We start from the raw sequence: 25,139 nt of genomic DNA, 5'->3' as shown, positions 1-25,139 counted from the left end.
CCGCAATAATTCCTAGCTTGAGGGAACATCGGCACAGGCCGGTTTCAGGCGTTATCTAAACTCTTTTCGGTACTAAAACTTCTTCATCTCCCATCTCGCACCCTCCCCATAAGCTATCTAGACATACACACGACCTACCTGCACGTCTGCTGCACGGATCTCGCCAGTTCCTGCATTGCGCTGGTGCATTCCCCGATACCCACCCTATGGTTCGCAGTTAAACTCCTTGCTCCATACCGGTGGCCACCTCTCCCGTAGACCAAATCGGTCTCTCGGCACCTCCAATAGCCCGAGCCTTTTCAGGCTCTGGTTACGGCGACGATGTCAATGAACGGTGCAGCTGGGGCTGCCACTGCCGGCGAGGGCGGTGAGGCCGTCCTTTCGAAGATCCACGAAGCACTCAAAGTCGTCCACAGCCCTTACTCGCCCAACCAAGCGCGACAAGAAGCCCAAGCATTTCTCGAAGAAGTAAAGACCCTCGCCGAGGCACCGTCGCACGGCTTCAACCTCGCATATAATAAACCTCAGGAACCCATTGTCCGCCATTATGGTCTATCGCTGCTTGAGCATGCCGTGAAGCAGAATTGGGAGGAGTACGGCGCCGAGCATCGAGAATATATCCGATCATGGGTTCTGCAGCTTGCTGAGACCGTTTCCACCGAAGACCCGCCATATTTGAGGAACAAGATTGCCCAGCTCTGGGTCGAGGTGGCCAAGCGTGCCTGGGTCGCCGACTGGATGGATATGGACCACCTGCTAGTCCGTATTTGGCGGGGTTCAGACTCGCCAGTTCACAAACAATTTGTTCTCCAGATCCTCGAGACGCTCTCAGACGAAATCTTTAATGGAGATGACGCTGTAGTCGCCCTCCGCGAGGGGGTGCTGAGCAAGGCATGCGTCGAGGTTTTCACACCGGCAGCAATTCTGACCGAGGCCTTCCCCAACCGTCAAGCCGGCCCAGACGTGCGGTGTGAGGGCGATGGGTGGCTCAGTAGAATAACACAACTCATCAGCGAGTGTCTCAGCGGCGGTATCGAGCAGAGTGAGGATATCAGGGCATGCGCTGTCAAGGCACTCAACGTCCTCAACTCGGTCGTGCCGTGGGCAATTCCAAAGGCATTGAATGCCGTCGGCTGCCGCCCCGTCATGAGCAGCTGTTTAGCGACCCCCAGTGTGCCCGTTCAAAAGGTTTGCCTTCCTCTCCGTTGAGAACTCCGAGATGCGGCTGTATTAACACTCTGAAGGCTGCCCTCGAGTCCCTGCACTCCCTATATAACCGCTCAAGTTTCACAGAAGATGAATTCGTTGATCTGGTGGTGCCGATGTACAGCGAAGTCATGGTTGATCTCTTCAAGAGGTTGTTTGAGTGGTCTGTCGTGGATGCACATGACATTGACGACGACAAGTACCAGTTTGCCAAAAAGTTCTCCGAGGTGAGCCATGCCTGGGTTTGAGGATTGCCTTGTTCCAGGTTCTTGGTCGCTGATCATTTTAGACACTCTGCTCCCTCGGGAATTACTTAGACCGGAAGTTCGCGGCCATCCCGCCCCAAACCAACATCCAAGGATTCCTCGAGCTCCTGATGCTGGTGGTGCAGAGCCAAAGCCTAGTCGTTTCGATTCCGATCCTTCTCACTTGGACACGTCTGTTATCCCATCGAGCGCTTGGCCCTGCAGCTGCTGAGATGCCCTTTATCGTCAACCTCCTGGAGCTCTGCTGCGGCCGCTTGGTTCGATATGAAAGTTTTCCCGAGGACACGGAGGATCCTGTCTACGTTCTGCTCATTGAGGATACAGACACCATCCCTGAGCGACACGCCTTCCTCGGAAACTACCGACGGTACTGCTGTTCGGTCATCGAGAGCATTGTGCATCTCAAAATGTCTGACGCGTTCTCGCATATGCTGGGCAGAGCGGAGCGTGCCCTGAACACCCTTTACGACGGGCAACCCCCCCTCAACCGTGAGTTCAGCAGCCGGGACTCGAACTTGGACACTGGCAGGCTAACGTCCTTCAAGCTTCCAACTATTCTAAAACCTCCCTGCCGGTCTTGACCGTTGACGCGCACGCAACCGTCATTGAGGCTGCCCTTAAAGGTTACGACAAGTGGAGAACATCACGCAACCGGACTGCGGAGGAGGTGCGTCGGCTTCATTATACAATGGCCAAATTGCTAACCCTGGCATAGAAACAGCAGGCAACGACCGTCGAGCAGTATTTCGAGAAGTGGTGTGGTCAACTCCTCGAGATGAAGTTTGAGGTAAGGCCTCATTGTCTCTTCGTGTATATATCGCGATCGCTCAAACATAACCTAGGACCCCCTCATTCGGAAGCGGATACTTCAACTTCTGGTAACTTTCTCAACCAGAGCGCTCGACTCGAAGCCCGCGATTATGCTCAGGGTATTGGAGCACATCTTGATGACCTGGCCGGCTCTGCAGCCGGAACACAGGCTGTTCAATGATGCGATCAGGGATCTCCAGACCGAAAGCATGGTCGAGCTCCAAAGGCTGGCATCAAAAATGCCTGATCCCCTTCTTGTAAGCATTCCCCGCTCCCTGGGGGTTGCTAGATCTAATCAATGGGTCCAGGATGTGTACGACCAGCTAGAAGGGAAGGTTCAGGAGATGATCGCGTCTGGGACTCTCGATGAGAAGCGCCAGGTGGCCTACCAAAGCTTTTTGTTCATCATCATGTGAGTTCAATCAGAGACGATAATCTTGTTGTCTTGAGTCAGATCACTAACCATCTCCAGCCACCGAGCTACCCACATTGACCCGGCTGTGCGTCTTTCAAAGCTCACTGCGTTTATCGACCCCGTCAAAGATCAGTGGAAGAACGATTCTTTGAAACAAGCCTTGGGCTCTTACAATGGATTTTGCGAGCTCTTGGGCCTCGACAAAATCCAGAAGTACTTGGTTGAGCGTCGTGTTCACGAGAATGCTGACTGGGGCTCCACGGATCTTGATGCCGAGGGGCTAGCTCTCCAGGCTGAACTGGAACAGAGACAATCGGTAGGTTGCACCGTCCAACATCCCACTACCCCCTTATTAACCCCGAGATAGGCTCTACCGCTTCGGGTGACCAAGTCGTTCTTGACATATTCCGTTGAGAGGATAGAGAAAGACTCGCCTGCTTACCAGGCTTCTTGCACTCTCTGGCAGGATGGGTTCCAGCTCATCCTGCCAGAGCTGCTCAAGTTTCTGAGGTTGGCAATCCGAAATCGCGGCGATGTAGATCTGGTACTAACTCCGGCCTAGCTATGCCCACGCATCCCATAACCCGGCTAACTGGAGCTTGCTGCCGGCAGAAATGCAGTCAGTAGTGGGCCGTCTCCTGTCCGACCGATTTTGGCAAGCCGGCATCTCGGAAGGGAGTAAGGATGATTTCTATGCTAGAGTGCTTGGGAAGAAGAACACTCTAGAAGGGCTTGCGTCGACTATTAGGGGGACTGTCCGGTTCGTACGAGAGACATGCTACGCCGTCATATATTGCATGACGCGGCTGGACATGCAGTTCTACGGCTTCCTGGAACTCCCAGGACCGTTGGCGAACGCCTTGTTTGCGGATTCGATCTACCTATCCTCTCACCAGGTCATCAACCTCCTCACCCTCGTGAGGTTCCTCGTTGATCACTGTCCCGTGGAGCTACGGGGACATTTCGTGCCTCCTATTTTGGCGACCTGTTTCGAGCAGATGGATGCCAAAATCAGCTCTGAGTGGGAGAAACTCGGACAACGGGAAGCAGTCCGAGCTGCACCGGACGAACTGGCCGAGGAGATGAAGGCCGAGAGCATCCTAAGACAACTCACCTATTCAGCGGTGCTTATGGTCGCCGATGTTCTCGACCCGGCCAGAATCGGTAAGTTTTTCCTCCACAGCCCATTCCTTACACTATGACATCGAGACTGACCATGACACAGCACCAGGGTCAGCTTCAGCGGACAAACCTGAAGATACGGCTCCAAGCGCGAAGTATCCCCCGCTCCGCAAATTTTGCCTAATGAACCCGTCCATTGCGGTTCCCCTTCTGGTCTTCTGCAGTCACGCGATTCGTATGCACGATGGTAGATGCTGCGGCGTTGTGCTGCGTGTCTTCCGCTCGATCGTGCCGGAATTTAGCCCTTCAGAGCTCGCAAAAACCGCGAAGGACCCGGGCCACACAGCACCCCTTGAGGATTTCCCGATCCCAGAAGAAACTGCGAGGGAAATTCGCGAGTACATCTCTACAGAGGTGATGAAGGCGGCCATTTCTTCGCTGCACGACCCCTACTTCGTCGATTCCCAAAGGGACTTGGGCGCGCTGATCGCTTATATCTTGGCCTACTACTCATCTCTGACACCGACGCCGCGGAACATACTTGTCTCATTGCCGAATATCAAACCAGAAGATGTTGACAGGACGATCCAGCATGTTTCCCAGCCGGGGGTACAGTCTCGCCAGCAACGTGCACTTGTTCTTGAACTTCTCGAGGACTTGAAGGGGGTCAGCATCTCGGAGATGGGGAAGCTTACCAAGAGCCTTGGGGTAAGGCCGGGTTCCTCACGCGGTAGCAAGAAGTCTACCCGCAGCAAGATGGCCCAGGAATTCATGACGCCGAACGGGGGCTCGGGAACAGGCGGGGCGGGAGGCGTGGATGGCTCGACGGGGCGCAACAAGACTCCCGACTTGGATGGCGTGGCCAGCATGTTTAACGAAACCAGCTAGACGGAGGAAGACAGTTAGATGGAGGAAGACGGGAGGATCTGCACCGCTTGGGGTCCTCGGATGCATTTGGGGCGGGGTGTTGGGGGTACTTGTACAATAATGCGACTTCACATCAGCTTCTACCTCGCGGTGTCGCAGATGGGGGCCGCTCACGAGGGACATCTGGCAGTCTGTTTTACTTGGGGGCGGGGGGTGAGGAGGGTAGCATTGCGGCAATGTCTTGAGCCAGACATGTTGATACCTTTGAGTAGATGAGTAAAGATTCAGTTCTGAAATAACTATGATCAGTGGGTGTTCTAAACCTCCCAAACGGGGTGGCGGTGCTGCTTCGTGATGTGTTTCGGGTGCTACGTGTCCGAACTACACCCCGGTCGACTGTTGTTGTCCCTGGCGAACTTGAAACTGCTGAGGCTCTTTCTTTTTACAGGTTTGATACCTCGGGCGCGGGACGCAAATCTATTGCTTTACTGGCTCAGACTCCCAAGTATGTACTGTGTAGTTGCCGAGGCCTATCATGGTGGCGAGCCCCCTGGGTACCTTGCACACCCCCTGGCCCCTCATTCCCAAAACACCAGGCTAGCGCTGCATGGGTATTCGCGCCAAGCTCTTTGGGGAAGTGGAGGGGCGCCAGCTCTTGGCCTGGCTCGATGCCGGATCTTGCTTGGCTCGTTGTCAAACTCTGGGTGAACAGCGGCGTATTTGTGGTTCATTGAACCTCTTGTTTTCGAATATTTGGGTCACTTCACGCCGTGATACCATCTCCTCCTTACAGTTAAAGTTAGAAAAGGGGGGAAAGGGTAAAAAGGGGAAAGGGTAAAAAGGGGAAAGGGGTGAACAAAAGCAACCTCTCACAACGGCTCAGATTGACATCGGCTCCCACCGCCCCGAGGCTGCCACACTCTTCAGTTTGCCTTGGTCTCTCAACCTCGGCTTCTTTCGTTTTCCCTGTCAACCCAAGAAGCGTTACCAAGCTGTACGGTACACCTCTCGCCAAGTCCCAAATACGTTTCATGCCGGTAGATGCTCCCCAGGCCGGCTCCACAGGTTGCAGCAAAGTCGGGGACAATTCTCGGAGTCAAGACGTAGACAAGTCTATGATGCCCCATAGCATCTGACGCTCAGGATTCAGAGCTATATACCCCTAGCTGTGTACCCCACCGGCACCTAACTTCACCCAGACTTGTTCCTTGCTCTCTTCCGCAAACCCAACCATGGTGTATTGCGGGAAGCCCTCCAAGGGCTGTCAGATGTGCCGGACCCGGCGTATCAAGGTAGGCCGATCAGCGAAGGACGCTCGACTACCCACAAGTAGGAGATATTGACGACATTCCGTAGTGTGACGAAACAAAACCGACATGCAACCAATGTGCCAAAGCACGGCGTGAATGCCCCGGCTACAAAGACGCATTCGACCTCGTCCTCCGCAACGAGAACCTCGCCGCAAAGCGTCGAGCCCTGAAAATCGGCAACCCAAGACGGGGCAGCGCTAACAATACCGGCAAGAAGTCCAAAGCCACGGCCTCTTCCTCTTCCTCCGCCTCTTCATCATCATCCTCATCCTCTTCCTTCGCCTCCTCCTCCACATCTCCCACCACACCCCCACCCCCATTCACAACCGCCACCAGGGCCATCCGCTTCCAACCGCACCACTCCCGACAGCGCCAAGAACAAGTCCTCATCTTCGACCAAGCCCGAGCCCGAGCCCTCTCCCCGACCCCCATCCACATCGCCCCGGAGTCCCTCGCGCCGTGCCACTTCGTCGCCAACTTCGTGCTGGCCCCGCGGCACGACGGCTCGCGCGGCTTCATGGAATACCTCGTCCCGCTGCTCGACCGGGCGACCGCCCTCTCCGGGACCGGCAGCGGCAACAGCAGCGAGGCGCACCTGCTGCATGCCTTCAACGCGTGCGCCCTGGCGTCGCTGGGCAACCGCACGTCGTCGTCGGTCGCCTCCAACGCGCCGCCGCCGCTGGCCAAGATGGGGTCTGCTTTGGGTGGGGGGATGCCGGGGCTGGGAGGGGCGGCGGCGGGTGGGCAGCGCACGGGGGTGCTGGGGAAGGCGTTTGCTGAGTATAGCAAGGCGTTGAGGGCGACGCAGGCGGCGTTGGTGGATCCGGAGAGGTGGAAGGGGGATGGGGTGCTGGCGGCCGTTTTGTTGTTGGGCATGTTTGAGGTGAGTCTTTTTTTTTTCGGTTGTTGAGTTGATGGCAGGGCTATTTGGGTGTGGGAGAGGGGAAAGGGTGGCTGATGAAAGAACAGAATATTACGGCCAAGCAGCTGGGCAACATGGCCTGGGGATCACACATCGAGGGCGCGTTGCAGCTTGTCAAGGCCCGTGGGCGGAGCCAGCTGAAGACCGTGATCGGTGTGCAGTTGTTTATTGCTGTAAGAACGCAGCTTGTAAGTTGGAGCCGCGATTTAACTCGAGGGATTCGATCGATCTAACCTACCTACCAGGTCATCCACACCCTTGCTACTGGCAACCCTCCACCCATGGGCACGGACTGGTGGTTGCAGGATGCTGTCTCCGACTCGACCGCCTCCGAATGCCAACGGCTCAGCCTCCTGACCGGCGAGTTGCGTGCTGATATAACCCGCCTTATGACCGGTGTCACCCGCACTCCACACAATATCAAGCTTGTTGAGGACTTGATGCGCCGTGCGCAAAGTCTAGACGAGCAGGTTGCGGTATGGATGGACTCGGTGCCAGATGCATGGCAATTCAGGACATTATGCTGGCAGCTCCAGAGCCTCGCCGTTCCCGGCGGCAACGACTACTACAGGGCGGAAGTGTTCCCGGGACGGGTAGATGCATATACCGACTTCTGGGTGGCGGGAGTGTGGAACCAGGCGCGGACGACGAGGCTTGTCCTTATGTCTATCATAGTCCGATGTGCCGCTTGGGTCTGCTCGCCCGTGGACTACCGAACGACACCCGAGTATGCCACCGCAGCAAGAGTATGCGTGGACACCATCTCAGACATCCTAGCCTCGGTGCCTTATTACTTGGGGTGGCACACCAAGAGGAAAGATTTGTTACCAGAGGATGGATCAGCGGGTTTTGCCTATGGCGACAACTTTGGGATAAAAGGGCTGGCTGGGTATTTTCTAACCTGGCCCCTGGCCTGTATGCTAACCCAAGACTATACGACCGATGCCCGTACGTACCTCTCCTAAACCGGGTTGGAAGAAAAGCTGACGAGATTTTTCTAGAACGAGCATACATCAGGGGCAGGCTCAAACACATCGGCGACGAGCTGGGGATCAAGTATGCGCATATATTATCACTGGTGAGTATTCCCCAGCCCCTATCAATGGTCATCTTTCGCTAACGGAGGGGTCAGCTCAATGTGCGTGTCCCGTCACTGCTCATTCGCTCTGATGGTCTGCTTGCCAAACCGTACCCCATGGCACACGATTTTGAGAAGTTGATATCGTCGGGCCGCCAGGCGTATCCGCTCCCGAAGGGGTATGCGCCCAGCCAAGAGCCACCACAATCCCCCCAGAGCGAGGGCGGTCCAACAAGTGCGCCCGGGTCGAGATCACGACTAGCCATGGAGAAGCAGGTTTCTACGTGGCATTAAGATACCTATGGTTCTATTTTTCTCGGCGCAAGTGGGTTGGTTGTAGGGTTTTTGTCTGGTGTTGAATACCCTAGTTCTGGGCTCTGTAAATATGTGGAATCCTACGATGTTGTAATTTGAATTATTATATCGTCGTTAACGAGCATTAAAACCATGAACTCGAATATATACGAGCGCGAGCAGCCTTTTCCCCGCTGGCTTCCGCTGGGCCGCGGGAATCATGGACGTCGAGTTAACTCCACGCGGAGCAGGGCTTATATCTGCGTTAACGGCTGGCGTCCCCCGAAATGTCTGTATTTGCCTCGACTTTTCTGCCTCGGTCACTGGGTTGTCTGGTTAGTGATGGCCCTCCTCCGGCTTCGGCTTCGTCAAGACATTCCTGTTCATAATGTTAGTGGCGTCAAAATACAAGGAGGCATGTTTCGGGGTACCTCTTCCGCCTTGCAGCCTCGTCATTCTCATTAGGACTCGAGCCAGAACCCAATTCCCATGCCTTCACGACCCAGCTCTGGGTCTTGTCCAGGTACGATTCAGCCCCAATGCCGTGGACTTTGACTCGCATACCGTCTTTCGTGAAGGACACGTTCTCGCCCATCTGCTTGCGAGCCTGTGTCTTGATCTTGCCGAAGGATAGGTAGATCTGGTAGCAGACCCAAGCCACCACACTCAGGACGACGATGGTGATGATGAGGGGTAGAAGTTGCCTAAGACTGGTGTTAGGCCATTTCCAAAAGCGGGGAGGAAGCAATTCAGTTAGACGAGGCGAGGCTGACCTGATTGTCGACGGCGGGGTCTGCAACTTTTGCTTTCCCCAAGCCATGATGATCAAGAGGAAGACGAAGGTGACGCGACTCGGAGCCCAAGCAGCGTTGATAATAAGTGAGGGAAGGCGAGCGCAACGGGTTTCAAATCGAGATGGTTTGGGATAATCGTGAGCCCCGGGATTAGACTTAAGTTTTATGTTGCACTTGGGGGTATCCAAAGCCGGCGCAACATTACTGCGTAGCAAGGAAGTTGGCCCGGTGTGGGCTGCCTCTCCGAAACCACCTGAGGGGGCTTCAATCGGGTCGCAGCAAGTTCTGAGGGACGCGATATTGCGGCAAAACCTACGTCGTCGCCGTGTTGGCCAGCGGCAGAAAACACGCACGTTCTCGAAGCTTCAGCCTCAATCCAGGTTTTATATCTAAGAATCAATATTCGAGACCACCTTCGAGACAGCCGGTATTCCGAATGCCGTGCCGTCTTTAATTGCAGCCAAGAGGCACTGCCGCCGACTGCCGCTTGATGCAGTCAGTTTTTGTTCCAGGTTGCTGAGCGCCGGGTGCTGGGCTGCAGGGAAGCCGGGAAGCCCACGCATCGCTGCAGCCAGTGATCGGCCTGATGCCATCTCCTCGGTGGTGATGCTCCACTTTCCCGTCCTTGGCTGATCAAAAATACCAAGGCATTGTGGTATGTTACACGGGCGACCTCTCGATTTGCTTACCTGTTCGTTACACGTAATTATTGTATTAGTATGCATTTACCGAGGCATTCTCGAATCGAGTTCTTAGCGGTCTTCGCCAACGATTGTCTTCTCTTGGCATCCACAAGCAGCCACGGCTTGAGCGCCACAGTGCGAGACAAGACCATTCTGATAGTATCCTGCGGTCCGCTTGAGCGCTGAAAGGCTGCGCTGATCAGGCCAGTCTGTCATCCCGCAGCCCCTCTACCAAAACTGGTTAAGGCCACGGCAGCAGCTCCAACCCTGTAACTCGCGCCAATCCAGAGCTTGCTCCACAGTCCGCCACCGGGCTGCCACCGACGCCATTCATCCTTCCTGCCAGCTCTCCGCCTCCAAGACCGCACACACGGACCTGCAACCACGCAAGTAATTTATACCACGCCAACGCTTCGGCCACCCTTTTGGTGTTGTTGACGCTGCATTGCCCGCTTCCAGTCTCGTCACGGACACGCGCTGCAGCAGCGTCGCACTGCCGAGCTCACCATGTCCGCCCCCCACGACGGCTACGGCCAGTTTCCGCCTCAACAACCCACCGAACAACCCCCGTATCCCGACCAAGGTTATGCGAACCCGGCCGATGCCCCGCCCCCGGCTGCTGGCGCACCTCATGCTGCCGACCATGGCAAAAAAAAGAAGCGCGCATATGCTGCCGGCGCCTTCGATGTCGCCGCGGGGGGCAATGCTGCAGTAGGTGGTCAGGTACAAGGGGGGGGCCAGTTTGGAGCTCCGGCCCCGGGCTATGGAGGCTATCCGCAACCAGAGGCCCAGCCCGCTACTTATGGCGCCCAACCTGCTGCCTACGGCGCCCAACCGCAACAACCGTATGGGATGCCTGCGCCGGCACCTGCCGTGGGATATCAGGCCCCGGAACCGTATTACCCCTCGGCCGGCGCTCCTCCGGTCCCGGGTGACGTTGCCGGTTTGGCCTCCGGCATGTCGGCCATGAATCTTGGACCGGGAGCGCACCAGCAACCGCAGCAAGTTCCGGCCCAGGGGAGAGTCGGCCCCCTCAACCAGCTCTACCCGACCGATCTCCTCAACCAGCCCTTCAATGTCTCCGAGTTGGACCTCCCTCCGCCGCCTATCATCTTGCCGCCGAATGTACGTTGAGCAGGTCGAGCGAGATTTGTGACGTTACTAAGGATGCTAACCCTTTGAGTAGTCCAGCGTCACCCCTTCCCCAGATGCGAACTGCCTCCCAAAATATGTGCGATCGACCGTGAACGCTATCCCCACGACGCACTCGTTGCTCAAGAAAAGCAAGCTACCGCTGGCGCTCATCATTCAGCCTTACGCCGCTCTTCACGATTTGGACGACCCTGTTCCCGTTGTCCAGGATCAGGTCATCTCACGTTGCCGGAGGTGCAGGTCTTACATCAACCCATTTGTTACCTTCCTGGACCATGGCCACCGATGGCGCTGCAACATGTGTAACCTCACCAACGACGTGCCTCAGGCATTTGACTGGGACGCCGCGGCTCAAAAGACCGTTGATCGGTGGCAGCGGCACGAGCTGAACCACGCCGTCGTCGAATTCGTGGCCCCGCAGGAATACATGGTCCGCCCCCCGCAGCCGCTGGTCTATCTCTTCTTGTTTGATGTCAGCTATGCTGCTGTATCGACCGGTCTCCTTGCCACTAGCGCCCGTACCATTCTCGACAGCCTGAATAGGATCCCCAATGCCGATCGGCGCACTAGACTCGGGTTCATCGCTGTGGATTCCAGCTTACACTACTTCTCAGTGCCCAAGGACTCGGATGAGAACGGCGAGACGAGCATGCTCGTAGTGAGCGACTTGGACGAGCCGTTCCTCCCGGTTCCCCAGGAGCTGTTGGTCCCCCTGACCGAGTGCCGGAATAGTATCGAGAACTTCCTCACTAAGCTCCCCGAAATGTTCGCCAACAACCAAAACAATGGGTCCTGCATGGGATCTGCCCTTAGGGCTGGGCATAAGCTGATCTCACCCCTCGGTGGCAAGATCGTGGTCCTCAGCGCCTCACTCCCCAACGTGGGCTATGGCAAGCTCGAGATGCGGGAAGACAAGAAGCTGTTGGGCACCTCCAAGGAAAACGGCTTGCTCCAGACTGCGAACAGTTTCTACAAGAGTTTCGCCGTCGAATGCTCCAAAAATCAGGTTTCAATCGACATGTTCCTCTTCTCGTCTCAGTATCAGGACGTGGCATCGCTCAGCAACCTTCCGAGGTACACGGGCGGTCAGACATGGTTCTACCCAGGATGGAACGCGGGTCGCCCAGAGGACGCGATCAAGTTTGCCTCCGAATTCAGCGATTTCCTCTCCTCCGAGATCGGTTTGGAGGCGGTTCTTCGCGTTCGGGCGACCACCGGTCTGCGCATGAGCACATTCTACGGAAATTTCTTTAACAGGAGCTCCGACCTGTGTGCGTTCCCTGCCTTCCCTCGCGACCAGTGCTACGTGGTCGAGGTGGCCATCGACGAGAACTTGACCAAGAACGTCGTCTGCTTGCAAACGGCGGTTCTGCACACGACGTGCAACGGTGAGCGCCGCATCCGAGTGATGACGCTCGCTCTGCCGACAACAACCAACCTTGCCGATGTCTACGCTTCCGCCGACCAATGCGCCATTACCACGTACTACAGTCACAAGGCCGTGGAAAAAGCGCTCGGCAGCGGCCTCGACTCTGCTAGGGATATGCTACAGAGCAAGGTTACCGAGCTCCTGCAGACCTTCAGGAAGGAGTTGGCTGGCGGCAGCATGGGCGGCGGGCTCCAGTTCCCATCCAACTTACGGGGCCTACCAGCCTTGTTCCTGGGCTTAATCAAGCATGTTGGACTGAGGAAATCGGCGCAGATCCCGTCGGATCTACGATCTGCAGCCCTCTGCATGCTGTCGACCCTCCCCCTCCCGCTCCTGATGCAATACATCTACCCCCGGCTGTACTCGTTGCACGACATGCCCGACAACGCGGGCTATCCCGACCCGGAGACAAGCCAGATCGTGCTACCGCCGCCGCTCAACCTTTCGTCGGAGCGGTTCGTGCCCTTCGGCCTCTACCTCATCGACGACGGGCAGACGCAGTTCCTGTGGGTCGGCCGCGACGCCGTCCCGCAGCTGCTCGTCGACGTGTTCGGCGTGACCGACCGGGCGCAGCTGCGCGTCGGCAAGGGCGCGCTGCCGGAACTGGATAACGACTTCAACGAGCGCGTGCGTGCCGTCGCGCTGAAGAGCCGCGACCACAAGGCAAAGGGTGTCGGGAGCATCATCGTCCCGCACCTGTACATTGTTCGCGAGGACGGCGAGCCGAGCTTGAAGCTGTGGGCCCAGACGCTCCTGGTGGAGGACCGGGCGGACCAGGGGATGAGCTACCAACAGTGGATGGGGACGCTGAGGGAGAAGGTCAGTACTTGATGGGGGGGCTGCTGGTTTCTCCTGAAGTGGGCATGGTGCTGATAGCTTGAACAGGTTGTTCAATAATGAAGAATGAAAACTTGTGTGGTAGCCCATGGGAAGTGTTTCTGTGTTTCAACCCATGGGTATTGCTTGCAGTGAATAAATAGAATTACGGATCAAGGGTCCAGGAAAAGAAGAATCGCAATATTTGTCATCACTGCTTCCGAGTTACTAACCTCAGTTTTGCCTTGAGTACTCTCCGGTGTTATTCTCCGGTGTTATTCCCCGGTCTTGATCACGCCCAGCATCCCCCCCAACCCTCGCTCTCTGTAACCATCTCAGTTTATTACGCGACAGCGCACTTGTCCGCAACCTGAGGTGCTGCCTGCCATGTTATTTCGTCGGCGCTCCCCGTGCGGCGATGAGTCGGCCAGTGAGGTCTACGTCATGAGGATCGTAAATGGGGTTATGCAGCCTGGTGAGAGGACCGCGGCCGTTTTTCAGGTCTGTCGGCCATGGTGGTCGTTTCTTTTGAGTGCCCAGAATAGCAACGCAGGAGGACCCACCCGGTCGCCTTTCTGGCCTCCCATCAGGGGGTTCGCTGCGCGCGCTGGTGCGGCTCTTCGCATGCAGTCTGTGAGTGTGTGCGCGTGTGCGTGCCAACGTGCTTCTCGACATCCGACGCAAGACCCCAACGGGAAGCTGGGAACCCGGGCTGCTGGACGTCTCGAACAGATTGAACAAGCGCGGCGCGCGAAGGTGCACTGCCACTGCCACGGGCACAGGGGCGCCAAAACCTCAGCTCAGCAACCTGTCATTGGCCCCTGTGAAACCAGCCCCGATGGGGTCTGTGTGCGTGTTTCTGGTTTCCCTAGGGCGCTCCATCCCGTTGTTTCCGCAAGCTGGCTGCCGGCCTCAAGTGGGCGGCCGTCCTGGCGATGGGGGCCCATGAGGCCATGAAACAGGAGGCCCGCCCGCCATTTCATTGGCGATTTCAGGTTTGAGACAGGCGCCGAGAAGGGAAGATGAGAAAGTGGGTCCCGCTTGTGCCGCGCCAGAGTTCGGCCAGGGCAATGGTGTGGAAGAGGGGGGGGAGAAGGGGAGCTGTCGCCTGCCTGCTCCGGCGCCTAATTTGAATGCTCGTTGGGCCGTTTGGGGGATGTATTATGCAGGTCTGCCCTCTTAGGTATCTGATTCCTGTGTGGGAGGTGCTTGGTGGACCGTGGGACGAATTTGGGTTGATGCAGTGTGATCGGTGTGAAGATGGGACAGTGACGGAGTGACGGAATTTAACTCCCTACTTGCTTTGCAGCAAGCGGTCGGCGCGCTGCATGCGGGGGGTGCTGAGCAAACCATCGAGGTGGGATTCTTCGAGATTGCGGGTGGCTTCTTCCAGATGACCCAAACGTTGCAACTTTGGAATCGACATCACGGGATGTCTCTCGGTTTGATTGTTTAAGCGCCTAGTAAAACCAACCTGTCGCCGGAGATAGGGGGATGGGATCTTTTCTGAATCCGAATCACACTGGTTCTATTCCGAGCGCTCGACTGTGTCTGGAGGGGAGGAGTCGCCCAATCACTCCGGAGCCTGTTGGTTCTTGAGTAAGGCAGGCACGTACCGATGTCAAGGTTCCCACCTGGCCTCGTCTCGAAGAGGATCCCAATCAAGGTCGAAAGACAACATTCAAAAGGCAGAGACCCGCAAACACCCGTTCAAAGATCATTGAGAGCGGAGTCTGACGACCTCCGACCGTAACCTCGCGTTTTGAATGACCCCAAGGATGGGTGGTGGTGAGAGCAAGCCCCAATCGGGACCTGGGTGAGGAGGCCTGGGCTTCAGACTTGCCCACCATGGACGATTGTGGATGGCCAGGCCAGGGGGTGACAGTGCCCAACAGCAACATCCTGGCTGACCCACACAACCCCTGCCTTTTGTTACTCCATCCCCCCGCCAGTGAGAGGGCCAGATCCAGGATGGGCCGCCAAACTCGCCCTCATTCTTCTACAACACGACCTCCCCTCTCCCCCGTCGACTGGCTTTAGATTTCTCTGCTTGCTATCCATTTCGAGATCCTGGTGCCGCCTCCGTGGGAAGCTCTTGATTTGCGTCTTCAATCGACGTAAACGTAGCAAGCTTGCCCTCAGGTCGTCCGCTCTTTTTCTGAGTACCGTCACGGCCAGTTCAGCCCAGAAGCGGGGCAACCTACTCCCTACCTCTCCAAGCGGAATCAGTCCCTCGCCCCGTTCGTCGCAAATACACCTTTAGCCTCCGACAACTGTATAGTATCTCTCACTAGCAGTTTGTTTCCCGGAGCTCCCCTCACAGACAGCCTCCTCAGGTACGTACGCGAATGTTTGTTTGTGAGCATCCGTCCCAAGTCGTCGCCCTGCCCCTCCTCTTTCGCCAAGGACCCCTCCTCGGAGCGCCTGCAACACGATCCAAGGACGCACAGCAAGCAACTTCTATTTCCTTGGGTTTCGTGCTACCAGGAAAATGAGCGCTTTGGGTTCAACCAGTACAAGATATCCTGTGTGCGGCCTCTCCCAGCGCAATGCGGCCTGCCCAGTCGAGGAGAGGTACTTGCATGGGAATGCCGAGAAATACACACGAAGCGTTTGATCGCCAGTTCCCGTCATCCCATCCCACCACCCGGCGGTTTCGAGCATGTTTACTTGGGTATCTCCCTTGTGGTATGTTCGATTGGAGCTTCGAGAAGCGCATCGGCCCCTGGAGTCTTGCACGACATCGATTGGCGCCTGATCGCCATCTTCCCATGGCTTGTCTTGCTCGCACGCCCCGCCTCCCATGACATCCGTCCAGCGGTTATCGTCGCCGACTATAGTTCACCCCTGATGACCTGCCACATGTTGTTACTGCTCCTAGTTGGTAGTTTTTGTCGCTAACTTGCGGTCATTGCATTGTAACAGACAAAGGCCCCGACCCGACCCTCAATCCACACGGCGGCGCATTTTCGTCGATCAAAGAACTACGAATAGCTCACGAGGCCTATACTCGCGATTTATACAGTAGAATTCGAGCTCGGTGCTGCGATCACAAAGGGAAAACATAATAAGTTGGGTCGGCCCATCACCTCGACGACCCTTATCCGGCGACACACCCAACCTGGGACGCCGCTTCCTGATCTAGTCAGCTTGCGAATCTACGGAGCGAGGGTAATTAATTGGAAGAAGCCACCTCAGTCGGCATTGGTCTCAGAAGTTCGACGGCATCAAACCAGTTCGCGCGAGCTCGGCGACATTCCAGCAACCATGAGTAACGCACAGAACCGCGGGGGCGCGCGAAAGATCTCATTCAACGTCAGCGAGCAGTATGACATCCAAGATGTCGTCGGCGAGGGCGCCTATGGAGTCGTGTGGTGAGTCCATTCGGGTGATCGCTGCTTGCGCATCCAAGATCTGACATCGCCGACCAGTTCTGCTGTCCACAAGCCCTCAGGGCAGAAGGTCGCTATCAAGAAGATTACACCCTTCGATCATTCAATGTTCTGCTTGCGGACACTACGCGAGATGAAGCTACTGCGCTACTTCAACCACGAGAATATTATCTCCATCCTCGACATCCAGAAGCCGCGGAGCTACGAAACCTTCAACGAGGTTTACCTAATCCAGGTAGGACTTGTCGTCGTATCATGTATGTTTTTCTGGTTACTGATACCAAGATACTAGGAACTCATGGAAACCGACATGCATCGCGTCATCCGCACCCAAGAACTGTCCGATGACCATTGCCAATACTTCATCTACCAGACACTGCGCGCCCTCAAGGCGATGCACTCGGCGAACGTGCTCCATCGGGACTTGAAGCCGTCCAACTTGCTTCTCAATGCCAATTGCGACCTGAAGGTCTGCGACTTCGGTCTGGCGCGGTCCGCTGCGTCGCAGGAGGACAACTCGGGCTTCATGACGGAATATGTCGCTACCCGTTGGTACCGTGCTCCTGAGATCATGTTGACCTTCAAGGAATACACCAAGGCGATCGACGTCTGGTCAGTGGGCTGCATTCTGGCCGAAATGCTCAGTGGAAAGCCTCTATTCCCTGGCAAGGACTGTACGTGTCGCACACTCTCGAAACCCTCGCTTTTAATGCTGACACTCGCGCATAGACCACCACCAACTTACGCTCATTCTGGACGTTCTGGGCACTCCGACGATGGAGGATTATTATGGGATCAAGTCTCGCCGCGCGCGCGAGTACATCCGGTCGCTGCCTTTCAAGAAGAAGGTGCCTTTCCGGACCCTGTTCGACGGCACATCCGACTTGGCACTTGATCTGCTAGAAAAGCTCCTCGCGTTTAACCCCGTCAAACGCATCACAGTTGAGGAGGCGCTTAAGCACCCCTATCTTGAGCCCTACCACGACCCGGATGATGAGCCGACCGCGCCGCCCATCCCCGAGGAGTTTTTCGACTTCGACAAGCACAAGGATAACCTAAGCAAGGAGCAGTTGAAACAACTGATTTTCCAGGAGATTATGAGGTAGTGGGGTTAAAGCATGGGGTTCGGCCTTCGCTTGCTCCCTTTTTTGATTTGGGGTTGGCATCTTGTAGGAGATAGAGATCTGGGTTGGCGGGCGCACATTGGCTGCTATGTTGAGTATTTGGGGCTAGGTGGAATGGCCCTGTCAACAGGTAGCGGTGATACTTCTCTTTGCATGGATTTATTCCTCATATTTCCCGAGGAAGGATAAGGGCTGGTTATATACATTGAGCCGCCCCGAGTTCCTCTAGAATGTCATTGGAGTTATTGCAAACTATGCTTGTCTTTGAATGCCTTTTCTGTGTTGTTTTAACAGGTTTGGCACCCCTCGACTGTTCCGTGGGTATCTTCTGACTCTGTACTCGCGGCCCCGCGCTCGTTGTCGTGACTATCCGTCTGTTCATCATAAAATGCAAAGTAATGAACGCCAGCTTAACCTCTCCAACACTGCCGTCGCCCCGTGCTATCCGATTTCGGAAAATGAAATAGTTTTGAGCTGAGATATTGCCTCAAGCCATTCCCAGAACGCCACCCACTCACCCTCCGTCCCCCCCAAGACTGACCAAACCCCAGGCCAACCCTGACACATTCATCTAGTCATTCAATCCAAAAGTCCCGCGCCCTAGCCCTTTCCTAACCAACCGCTCTTGCAACCACCTCATCACCAAAGAAAAGAACACCTACCCATCACCCATAACCCATCACCCATCCGCAACCGCATCCACACCCAGCAGCCACCCATGCCCGCCAGCCCAAAAACAGAACCCCCCCCCTTCTCACCCCAAAAAAGGCCCTACGCCCCAATCACCCACACCTCAATCCCAAGCACGCCAAACTTCTCGCCCTCGTCGCTCAGGGGCTCGTTGCCGAACGTCTGGCTCGTCGAGCTGACGCCCCGCTCCAGGGAGTCGTCCAGCCAGAGACCGTACTTGCCGTCGCCGGCGCCGAGCGAGAGGAAGTGCGCCTCGCAGAGCATGTAGTACTCGTTGATGCCCGAGTAGGGGAAGGCTTTGAAGCGGATCGGTTGTGGGGTGGGGGTGCGCGAGGGGGGTTTTACGTTGTTGTTGTTACCGTTGCCGTTGGTGTTGATGTTGTGTGGGGCGGCCGAGATGGTGGTTGTTCGGAGGTTGGCGTTGGTGTCGTCGTTGTCGATGAGGGAGGGTGGTGGGGGAAGCGGGGAGAGGACGGAGGCGCGCCAGAGGAAGCATTCGCCTGTGCCGAAGTATTTGGGGGCTGGGTGGGGGTAGTCGGAGAGGTAGGCGCCGAAGAGCTGGTGCGCGGAGATGTTATGTTAGTGTCGGCTCAAGGCGGGGGTATTGGAAGTAGGGATGTCACTTACACCGCCGTCACAGTCCTTCACGCACAGGACGAACCCTACCCTCACCCCTTGATACTGCGCGCACTTCTCGTACAGCGTCGCCAGACTAGCACCGTCCTGTTCAAGGCTGTACACCAGCCGCCATTCGTCCACGATCCCCAGCCGGGCCGGCACCATAATCCGTATCTCCTCTGCGACCGGCGCAGTCAGGAGCCGCGCATCCTGCGGTGTTTCCTCTGAAAACCCCAGCAGCTGAAGCGGCTCTAGCGGTGGCAGGCCCATTGGAGAAGCGGTGCGGTGCGGATAGAGAGTATGGGGAGGGGTGTATACGCCGTCCAAGCCGTTGCCGTGGCTATCTTCGTGGTGCTGCCGCTTATCTCCGCCGTCGGGCTGAAATGTGCGTGCGTGGGGCAGGCCGGGCGGGTGGGGGGTTGAGGGGGAGGGTTCGCTCGAGAAGCGGCGCATGAAACCGCCCCAGAGGCTGGAGACGGAAGAGGTAAGGAAGGTAGATGAGCTAGGCGAAGCGGTGCCTGGCGGGGTGACGGAGCGGGAAGATGCGGGCGAGAGGTTGAGGTCCGGGGTGTGGCGCGTGCGGGGGGGTTGGTTGTGGTTGGGGGCGTCGAAAGCCATGGTAGGTATTTGCCAGTAGTACACTGATTTATATGTCCACGTAGGCACCTCTCGGATTAGGGAAGCTTGTTTGGCTGAAGCTCCAGGTGTGGTGGGGACTTCAAGAACCAGCAAGCGATGCTGGCGATTAGTGGCCCAAGTTGACGGCCATCAAGGCGATGCAGTATATGAGAGGTTGGATTGGCGTGGGCTCAACTGGGAATGGTGTTGATGAGCAACGTCGATGATCAGGGAGCGAGATCCATTCTATGTCATGTCTGGTGTTCGCCTTAGAGCGCTCGTTGCGTCAGCCTTATAGCGCGCGCACTGTGTCAGAGAGCGCACAAAGTGACGAATACTCCTTGATACCTTGGCATGCGACGGGTTGGGCCAATCCAGGCGGCCGGTTAGGTAACGGTTAGGTAACTGAAGGACGATGTCAGGTACCTGTACTTCGCCGTTGCATGGGCCTGGGCTCTTGCGGGGAACCCATTGGCGAACCGTTAGCTGAGACAACCACAACGCACTTCTTCCGCCCCCAGGAGAATCCCGACCAACGAAGCCAAGGACTGGGTAGCATTTTTAGAGTCTCACGTGCTGGATGCTTTTCATGCCATTAGCGCCGTCAAGCGTTCTAGACTCTTCCTATTCTAAGCTCTTGCTATAGCGGGCAATGCCCTGCCACACGCCCTCTGGGGTGGGCTGTTCGGCACAAACTTCGGGTTCGTACCCGAATTCATGAATCAGGTGATCGCGGGTGGTAGGCCCAATCGTAGCAATCAGTGTGTTTCGGTCAGGCTGCTTGGGCCGGGCCTTGCCCGTACTCTCGTCGAGGAGGCCCATGGCACTCAGCATGCTATCACAGCCGCTGGGTGAAAACACGACCACCCATCTCCTTGGTCGGTCTGCCGTGTCCGCGAGACGCAGCCTAAAATCCTCCCGAAAAGACTCCAATTCGCCGGTGCCGTAGACGACCACTTCGTCCACCCGCCATCCCGCCGCAGTTAGCACCTTGGGGATAATGTCCCGCCGTTTCTCACCCACGAGAAACAGCAACGGAGGTTTAGACTCGCGGTCCTTGTACCACTCCCCGTAATGTTCGAGAATGAAGGGGGCCAGTCTGTCCCCAATCCCCGTGTGTTCGCCAAAGACCTGTAGGGGAGGTACCTGAGGTACAGCTTTCAAGGCCCGCGTGGTTGCTGGTCCAACGCTGTAGACGGGCACGTCCTGGAGATGAGGCCAGCCATCTTCACCTGCGATTTGCTCACCTTAGTTATTTTATCCCACTCCGCCGAGGCTAGAGTCTCACCTCGCCTTTCCTCGACAAGTTTCGTAAAGGCCTCGACTGCGCGCTGGGACGTGAATATGAGGCCGCCATACGCGCTGCCCTCTTCTGTGCTTATGGCCCTACTTTGTAGAACACTTCGCACGTTGGCCATTCCATCGTTGCCGAACTGGTGCTTGAGCACGGGGACGAACGACGGCTCGTAGCTGACGCCATCGGGAGGGGCGGAAAACAACTCCTCGTAGGCATCTCCAGGAACGGACTTGGTTTTGAGGAGGAGGACAGGCGTTTTTTGCGACATTGTTCGTCCAGAGGTCAATTGGATAAGAGTGTGGTGTTGTGAAGGGGGACGAGTAATGCCCCGCAGGGAGCGACAAGCACCGATTAGGTTTACTTCTTTCTGGTCTGTTTGTTATCGATAAGCTTCTTCTCTCATGGATGACATCCCTGTTCGTCTGATTTCCAAGCAGCCGCGAAAGGACAATTGAGTTTGCCTGCCGGCATCGCCGTTCCAAGGAGGCTCTCACCATTGCGAGGACCTTCTTGTCGCATTAACGTTTAGCTAGACCTACCAGTTTCCGGGGCATCCCAGCGCGTTCAGATGGCAGCGGACAGCACAGAACCACAAACTGCCAATGCGCCAGGTACGGTTGGCGCTACTGCAGGTACCACTGCTGAGGCGCCGCCGCCAAAGCACCCTAAAGGCGTGATCCTCGGCAAGGACGGGAAACCGTGAGTCGTAGCCAGAACTTGCGTGTTGAGCTTTCACTGACAACGTCCCCAACGTCCCTTTCACTCTAGCTGCCGCGCCTGCAATTCCTTCGCATCCTTTACCACCCAAAGCAAATCCGCCCTCAAAGCCGTAGCCCCAGCGCCCGCGAAGGACTGCCCGCCCGACGTCGAGGTGCTCGGCCGCAGCACCTGGACCCTCCTCCACTCGATAGCAGCCACATACCCGCCGACGCCGACTCCGAAAGAACAATCAGACATCAAGAGCTTCATGCGGCTGTTCTCCAAGCTCTACCCGTGCTGGGTGTGCGCCGAAGATTTTCAGGCGTACATGCAGAAGCGGGAAGTCAGAGCGGGGAGCAGAGATGAATTTGGGAACTGGCTATGCGAGGCGCACAACGAAGTGAACCGGAAGCTAGGAAAGCCTACATTTGACTGTAGGAAGTGGGAGGAGAGGTGGAGGACCGGCTGGAAGGATGGGAGTTGCGACTAAGGGTTGAGAAGGGCAACATTGTTGGGGTATTTCAGATCGGAATTGTACAAACTTACAGGTGATCTTGGGAGGTGGGGGTTGAATTACACGGCGTTGGCGTGGTATGTTGAGGCATTCTCCCTCTTCTCTATTAATCATGGCGTTCGGGCTTATCATCTCCTCTCAATCATTTGAGCATAGCGACGGGAATAGAAAACAATCTAGACCTGGCTTATTTCTAAGGTCGTACAAACCACGGCGACATAAAGCCTGATCTTAAGAGATGCTCGTGTTGTGAGGTTGTGAGAGTGGCATGGTGGTCACCCACGGTGGGGTCTTGGCACCAGGGCCGGTTCCATTTTAACACACCGGCTGGCTCCGGTGGTGGGGGAGCTGGCTGGAACGGCCGAGGAGATTACATCACAGGCGGGTCAACGAACCGCATCGAGCCACCAACTATGCAGGGCAATTGCACTTCCGATTTCCACCCGTGGCCAATTCGCCGCCGGTTATGGCCACAGGGTCCAGACTACCTAGGTACACTACCAGTGGCCTGATGTAGACTTGCGTCACACATGAGCCCCGCTGATAATGCCCGGGCAATGCCGCTTCCAGGGCAGAAGCGCATTTGATCGCGAGCTTTTGTAGTGATAAAGCTACTGGGCTCTCCGGGCTGTCGTTGTTTCTTCAAGGTATCCCGAACCCTTAGGTGATTTGGCATCTCTCCTCTCCAATCGACAACCCACCTCCGCTGTTGAGCCCGCTGTTCATCCATCGTGCTTAATCGATACCACCCGCGAACATGACAGACATCAGGGAACAGGGCCTTAAAAAGCCCATTGCTATCACCGAGTACCTTTTCAAGAGGCTCCATGAAATTGGGATCCGCTCCGTCCACGGCCTCCCGGGAGACTTCAACCTGGTAGCCCTAGACTACATCCCCAAGGCCGGGTTGCGCTGGGTGGGTAGCGTGAATGAGCTCAACGCAGGTAAGCAACGTCTTATTGGGAGGAGCGTTAGCGGATGCCGAGCTCACCAAATACAGCGTATGCCGCCGATGGATATGCTCGCACCAAGGGCATCTCGGCCATCCTTACCACCTTTGGCGTAGGGGAGCTATCGGCCATCAACGGCATTGCCGGCGCCTTCTCGGAACACGTTCCCGTCGTACACATTGTCGGCTGTCCATCCACCATCTCACAGCGCAATGGCATGCTGCTGCACCACACACTCGGCAATGGTGACTTCAATGTCTTCGCCAACATGAGCTCCCAGATTTCGTGCGACATGGCTCGCCTGAACAAGCCGGCCGAGATCCCCGACCAAATCGACCACGCCCTGCGAGAGTGCTGGATCCGCAGCCGGCCAGTGTACATTATGCTGCCGACTGACATGGCCGAGAAGAAGGTCGAGGGCGCTCGTCTCGACACACCCATTGACCTCGCCGAACCCGAGAACGATCCAGAGCGTGAAGACTACGTCGTGGACGTGGTTCTCAAGTACCTCCACGCCGCCAAGTCGCCCGTTATTCTAGTTGATGCATGTGCGATCCGTCACAGGGTGCTTGAGGAGGTACATGACCTTGTGGAAAAAACCCAGCTCCCGGTGTTTGTAACGCCCATGGGCAAGGGCGCCATCAACGAGAATCACCCCTCGTACGGCGGCGTGTACGCAGGCACGGGCTCGCAGCCCGCTGTGGCTGAGCGAGTTGAGTCTGCGGACTTGGTGCTCTCTATCGGCGCACTCAAGAGCGACTTCAACACGGCGGGATTCTCATACCGGACGTCGCAACTCAACACGATCGACTTCCACTCAACCCACTGCACCGTGCGCTACTCCGAGTACCCCGGCGTGGCTATGCGCGGCGTGCTACGCAAAGTAAACGAGAGGGTCGACCTGACCAAGTTGTGTCGGCCATCCTCGCCCGATGTGGCTAACGAGGTGACCAAGAACAGGGACAGTTCCGAGACCATTACCCAGGCGTTCTTCTGGCCCCGCGTTGGGGAGTACCTAAAGGAGGACGACATCGTGGTGACCGAGACAGGCACTTCCAACTTTGGCATCTGGGAGACCAAGTACCCACGGGGCGTCACTGGCGTCACACAGATCCTTTGGGGCAGCATCGGATGGTCAGTTGGTGCCGCCCAGGGCGCCGCACTGGCGGCGAAAGATATGGGCACCGACCGGCGAACCATTTTGTTTGTCGGCGACGGCTCGTTCCAACTTACCGCGCAAGAGGTGTCGACCATGATGCGGCATAACCTCAAAGTTACCATGTAAGTCTACAACCTTCCTACAAGAACGGTTAGAATGCTAACCACTAACTACGAGTAGCTTCCTCATCTACAACGAGGGGTTTACCATTGAGCGCTACATCCACGGCATGGAGGCCGAGTACAACGACGTCGTCCGCTGGCAGTACACTGACGTGCCGACTGTGTTTGGCGGATCGGACAAGCAGGTCCGCAAGTTTGTCATCAAGACCAAAGATGAGTTGGAAAAGTTGTTGACGGACAAGGAGTTCAACGAGGCTGGCGGGCTGCAGTTCGTCGAGCTGTGGATGCCCAAGGATGACGCACCGCGGGCATTGAAAATTACGGCTGAGATTGCTGCGAAGAATAATGCAAAGATGAGTGACTAACAGTGTTGTCTGGTTGGCGAGAGTAAGGGCGCGGCGGGAAAGGGGGGGCGGTTGAGAAGCGAGGAAAAGCTTTGAATGAGGAGTTTGTTTTGGTTTCAACAAAACCTAGTCAGAGACTAAATGGCTTTCTTCGAAACTAATGACTTTCTGTCCATTTTTTGACTTCCATACTACCTACATACGCTAAACTCCAGAGTGCACCCTCGGGGCCTGCCAACCTGAGGTTGGATGTGGTTTAGGTACAGAAGGGGGTTCGTCGATTTATTTTACCATTCACTTAGGTAGGTAGATTAGGTGCAGTATACCGTCTGGATATAAAGCTACAAAGTTCCTCTGACTTTTGGGCCCGGCGTCAAGCCAAGCAACGATACAACTCCGTTCCCAGACCTTCGAACCGAGGGGCGTGGTGACAGAGGTACTTCGTACC

At 56.3% G+C, this 25,139-nt stretch overlaps 8 protein-coding genes across 8 annotated transcripts; 5 read left to right on the top strand and 3 right to left on the bottom strand.

Annotated features, from left to right (window-relative positions):
• Window positions 1-321: 321 nt before the first annotated feature.
• CHGG_00444 (uncharacterized protein) lies at window positions 322-4,707 on the top strand (the record flags this gene model as incomplete). Its single annotated transcript, XM_001219664.1, has 10 exons — window positions 322-1,188; window positions 1,245-1,433; window positions 1,496-1,961; window positions 2,018-2,139; window positions 2,194-2,259; window positions 2,315-2,694; window positions 2,755-3,013; window positions 3,065-3,207; window positions 3,260-3,861; window positions 3,923-4,707. The coding sequence occupies 10 exons, from the start codon at window positions 322-324 to the stop codon at window positions 4,705-4,707; spliced, it is 3,879 nt and encodes a 1,292-aa protein (XP_001219665.1).
• A 586-nt stretch (window positions 4,708-5,293) lies between these two features.
• Window positions 5,294-8,290, top strand: CHGG_00443 (uncharacterized protein; the record flags this gene model as incomplete). Its single annotated transcript, XM_001219663.1, has 7 exons — window positions 5,294-5,390; window positions 5,886-5,978; window positions 6,221-6,879; window positions 6,966-7,091; window positions 7,164-7,866; window positions 7,920-7,996; window positions 8,051-8,290. The coding sequence occupies 7 exons, from the start codon at window positions 5,294-5,296 to the stop codon at window positions 8,288-8,290; spliced, it is 1,995 nt and encodes a 664-aa protein (XP_001219664.1).
• A 336-nt stretch (window positions 8,291-8,626) lies between these two features.
• On the bottom strand, window positions 8,627-9,110 carry CHGG_00442 (uncharacterized protein; the record flags this gene model as incomplete). Its single annotated transcript, XM_001219662.1, has 2 exons — window positions 8,627-8,669; window positions 8,722-9,110. 2 exons carry the CDS (start codon window positions 9,108-9,110, stop codon window positions 8,627-8,629), a joined length of 432 nt encoding a protein of 143 aa, XP_001219663.1.
• Window positions 9,111-10,274: 1,164 nt separating this feature from the next.
• Window positions 10,275-13,179, top strand: CHGG_00441 (uncharacterized protein; the record flags this gene model as incomplete). Its single annotated transcript, XM_001219661.1, has 2 exons — window positions 10,275-10,892; window positions 10,954-13,179. The coding sequence occupies 2 exons, from the start codon at window positions 10,275-10,277 to the stop codon at window positions 13,177-13,179; spliced, it is 2,844 nt and encodes a 947-aa protein (XP_001219662.1).
• Window positions 13,180-16,431: 3,252 nt separating this feature from the next.
• Window positions 16,432-17,662, top strand: CHGG_00440 (mitogen-activated protein kinase; the record flags this gene model as incomplete). Its single annotated transcript, XM_001219660.1, has 4 exons — window positions 16,432-16,538; window positions 16,596-16,791; window positions 16,849-17,230; window positions 17,286-17,662. The coding sequence occupies 4 exons, from the start codon at window positions 16,432-16,434 to the stop codon at window positions 17,660-17,662; spliced, it is 1,062 nt and encodes a 353-aa protein (XP_001219661.1).
• A 789-nt stretch (window positions 17,663-18,451) lies between these two features.
• On the bottom strand, window positions 18,452-19,606 carry CHGG_00439 (uncharacterized protein; the record flags this gene model as incomplete). Its single annotated transcript, XM_001219659.1, has 2 exons — window positions 18,452-18,928; window positions 18,998-19,606. The coding sequence occupies 2 exons, from the start codon at window positions 19,604-19,606 to the stop codon at window positions 18,452-18,454; spliced, it is 1,086 nt and encodes a 361-aa protein (XP_001219660.1).
• A 624-nt stretch (window positions 19,607-20,230) lies between these two features.
• CHGG_00438 (uncharacterized protein) lies at window positions 20,231-21,171 on the bottom strand (the record flags this gene model as incomplete). Its single annotated transcript, XM_001219658.1, has 2 exons — window positions 20,231-20,838; window positions 20,895-21,171. 2 exons carry the CDS (start codon window positions 21,169-21,171, stop codon window positions 20,231-20,233), a joined length of 885 nt encoding a protein of 294 aa, XP_001219659.1.
• A 1,702-nt stretch (window positions 21,172-22,873) lies between these two features.
• On the top strand, window positions 22,874-24,712 carry CHGG_00437 (pyruvate decarboxylase; the record flags this gene model as incomplete). The annotated part of the gene is made up of 3 exons (XM_001219657.1): window positions 22,874-23,060; window positions 23,117-24,347; window positions 24,406-24,712. 3 exons carry the CDS (start codon window positions 22,874-22,876, stop codon window positions 24,710-24,712), a joined length of 1,725 nt encoding a protein of 574 aa, XP_001219658.1.
• Between the last annotated feature and the right edge of the window lie 427 nt (window positions 24,713-25,139).

This window comes from Chaetomium globosum, genomic scaffold (assembly GCF_000143365.1).
Source record: "Chaetomium globosum CBS 148.51 scaffold_1 genomic scaffold, whole genome shotgun sequence".
Taxonomy (NCBI): domain Eukaryota; kingdom Fungi; phylum Ascomycota; class Sordariomycetes; order Sordariales; family Chaetomiaceae; genus Chaetomium; species Chaetomium globosum.
Note: the sequence above shows the minus strand (reverse complement) of the source record. Positions and strands in the feature narration are given on the sequence as shown.